Below are 2,760 nucleotides of genomic sequence, written 5' to 3' on the forward strand. Positions count from 1 at the left end.
GAGTAATCAATCAATCAATCAATCAATCAATCAATCAATCAATCAATCAATCAATCAATCAATCAATCAATCAATCAATCAATCAATCAATCAATCAATCAATCAATCAATCAATCAATCAATCAATTAATCCATTTTTTATTAATAACAACAACAGAATTCCATTGGAGCATTACAGTAATAGTATGTTGTGAAAGTGCTTAAATAAATGATAGAGATCCAATAAATGCTGCAGATCCTGTCTCTAAAAGTAGAAGACTGATACTGTATATGAGATAAGAACTACTGCAACTACTGCAAACTACTACAGTTTCTAAATAAATACTGGAGTACATTGAATAACTTGGGTAATCCAGAATATTAATGACCTTAGACTAGTTCTTTTTTACTTTTGACTCTCAAGTTACTTTAATAAAAAAAAAGATTAACCGTATAAATCAAGTGTGGGCTCATGAAAGTCATACAATAAGTTGACTTAAAGCCATGCCGCGTAACATTTCACACAATATAAACACTAAAATACAGTACAAGCATATTTTATTCTAAATATTTTTTCATTGAAAACACCCATGTGTTTGCTGTGAGTGGCTCGCCTATCCGAAGACCTGACTGTAACTTTACTGGGAGCGGGGACATCTCCATCTCGAAACCTAAAGGCTGCCAAATATCCATCCATCCATCCATCCATTTTCTTCCATTTTATCCAGGGCCGGGTTGCGGGGGTGGCAGTCTCAGCAGAGACGCCCAAACTTCCCGATCCACGCACACCTCCTCCAGCTGTTCTGGGCCTTCCACGAGGTCTCCTCCCAATAGGACATGCCTGGAACACCTCCCACAGGAGGCAACCATGAAGCATCTGAAACAGATGCTCTAGCCACCCCAGCTGGCTCCTTTCGACGTGAAGGAGCAGCGACTCTACTCCGAGCTCCTCCCGGGTAACTGAGCTCCTCACCCGATCTTGAAGGGTGCGCCCAGCCACCCTGCGAAGGAAACTCATTTCGGCCACTTGTATTCGCGATCTTGTCCTTTCGGTCATGACCCAAATCTCATGACCATAGGTGAGAGTGGGAACGTAGATCAATCGGTAAATCGAGAGCTTTGCCCCCCGACTCAGCTCCCTCTTCACCACAACAGTCCAATACACCGATCCATCTATCGATCTCAGGGGAAGCCACCTTTTTCCGGTGGAGAACCATGGCCTCGGATTTGGCTGATCCTCATCCCGGCCGCTACACAAATATTTGATTTAAAAAGGCTAGATTCTCATGCAAATCCATTTTTTAATTACCAACTGCAAAGAATAGCATTTTCTGTGTCTAGCTGGTCATTACGAACATGTTTTGTAAAGCTGGAATGAGTATAATCCAAAATGTTACGCAGTGTGTCTTTAAATTGCAGCGATAGCGCCCGCATACCTTTGAGAGTCACAATGAAATATGAACTCTTGGCAAGTACAATTGACTTACAATGTGTCACAAACCCTCTAGTTATTTGTAATGTTATATGTTTTAATGAGACCCTGGAAGTACTCCTGTGTGTTTTTCTCTGGTCTAAAAATTATGATGAAACATTTTGGGAAGAAATACCACACGAGGAAAGAGTAGAGAGAACATAGGGTCGCTGATGCATTTATAGTGTGAATATTCTTTCCCTTGTACAGGATGTAGACGGTGGCGAAGACGATCCAGGTCAGAATTATGAGAAACAGGCAAAACGTTATGGCTTTGGCTTCATTGTAATTCTTGGGCAGTTCCTTTCCCATGTAGGAGAATACGAAGCAAAGAAAGCATAGGAGAAAGAACAAAGCAATCGAGGGAGTGTATGTTTTAAGATTAAGATCACAGGTCAGAATAGTTTTGTCTTTGTGCCACAATAAGTTGCTGTAAGGCTGGGGTGGTGCAGATGTGTACATTATAAGTAGCAAAGTTCCTTGTAGGATAAAAAAAAACAATACCACAAGCCACTGTCCATGATACCTCACCCACAATCTGTGCAGCGATGGATAGTGAGCAACTATTTTGAAAATGCATACAATTTGAAAGGAGCGCACCACAAAACAGGCCAGACACACGGTGAAGAACAACAGAAATGGGAAATACCTCAATATGCAAGAGGCCACATCGGGTTTACCAAAGTAGAAGAAGACACTGATGCTGCTGAGACTGAGGCAGCCGAGAACCAGAAAGCACATGGGTCCTCCAGCTGACCTCACCACTGGAGTGTTATAGTTCAGCCCAAAGAGCACAGAGGTCAGGAGACAGAGTCCCACCAAACACACGGTCCCAACCATGATCACTACAGCAATTGCATCCTCGAAAGGGACAAACTCCACAACTCGCTTGGTACATGCTGTACTGGCTTCGGACGACCACTCAGTTTCATCACAGGATCGACACGTGTGCGGGTCCTCTGTCAATAACCAGTAAAAAAGTCATATAGATAAAACTACATACAATGTTTTTAATTGAATAGAAATATTGAATTGTACCTGATGAGTTGATGTATGTACTTCTTGGGCAGATGACACATTTGAAACAGCATTTATGAATCCCCTCCAGACTCTTCCGAAATCCAGGCTTACACTCGGGCGAGCACACAGATGAGGGAACCTGCTCAGTCATATAGGAACAGCACATAAGTCTTTACTGTCACTGTAAAACCTGTTCAACCTGAACCTGAACACAATAATAACAACAATAACAATGCAGTGGTATTAGATAGTGCTTTTCCGGACACACAAAAACGCTTTACATCATTATC

At 42.0% G+C, this 2,760-nt stretch overlaps 1 protein-coding gene across 1 annotated transcript; it reads right to left on the minus strand.

The window, feature by feature from the left end:
* Positions 1-1,483: 1,483 nt before the first annotated feature.
* LOC306964416 (taste receptor type 1 member 1-like) lies at positions 1,484-2,290 on the minus strand (the record flags this gene model as incomplete). Its single annotated transcript, XM_079558408.1, has 1 exon — positions 1,484-2,290. The coding sequence occupies one exon, from the start codon at positions 2,288-2,290 to the stop codon at positions 1,484-1,486; it is 807 nt and encodes a 268-aa protein (XP_079414534.1).
* Between the last annotated feature and the right edge of the window lie 470 nt (positions 2,291-2,760).

The sequence above is a fragment of the Gobius niger genome (genome assembly GCF_951799975.1).
Source record: "Gobius niger genome assembly, chromosome: 6".
In the NCBI taxonomy this organism is placed as follows: domain Eukaryota; kingdom Metazoa; phylum Chordata; class Actinopteri; order Gobiiformes; family Gobiidae; genus Gobius; species Gobius niger.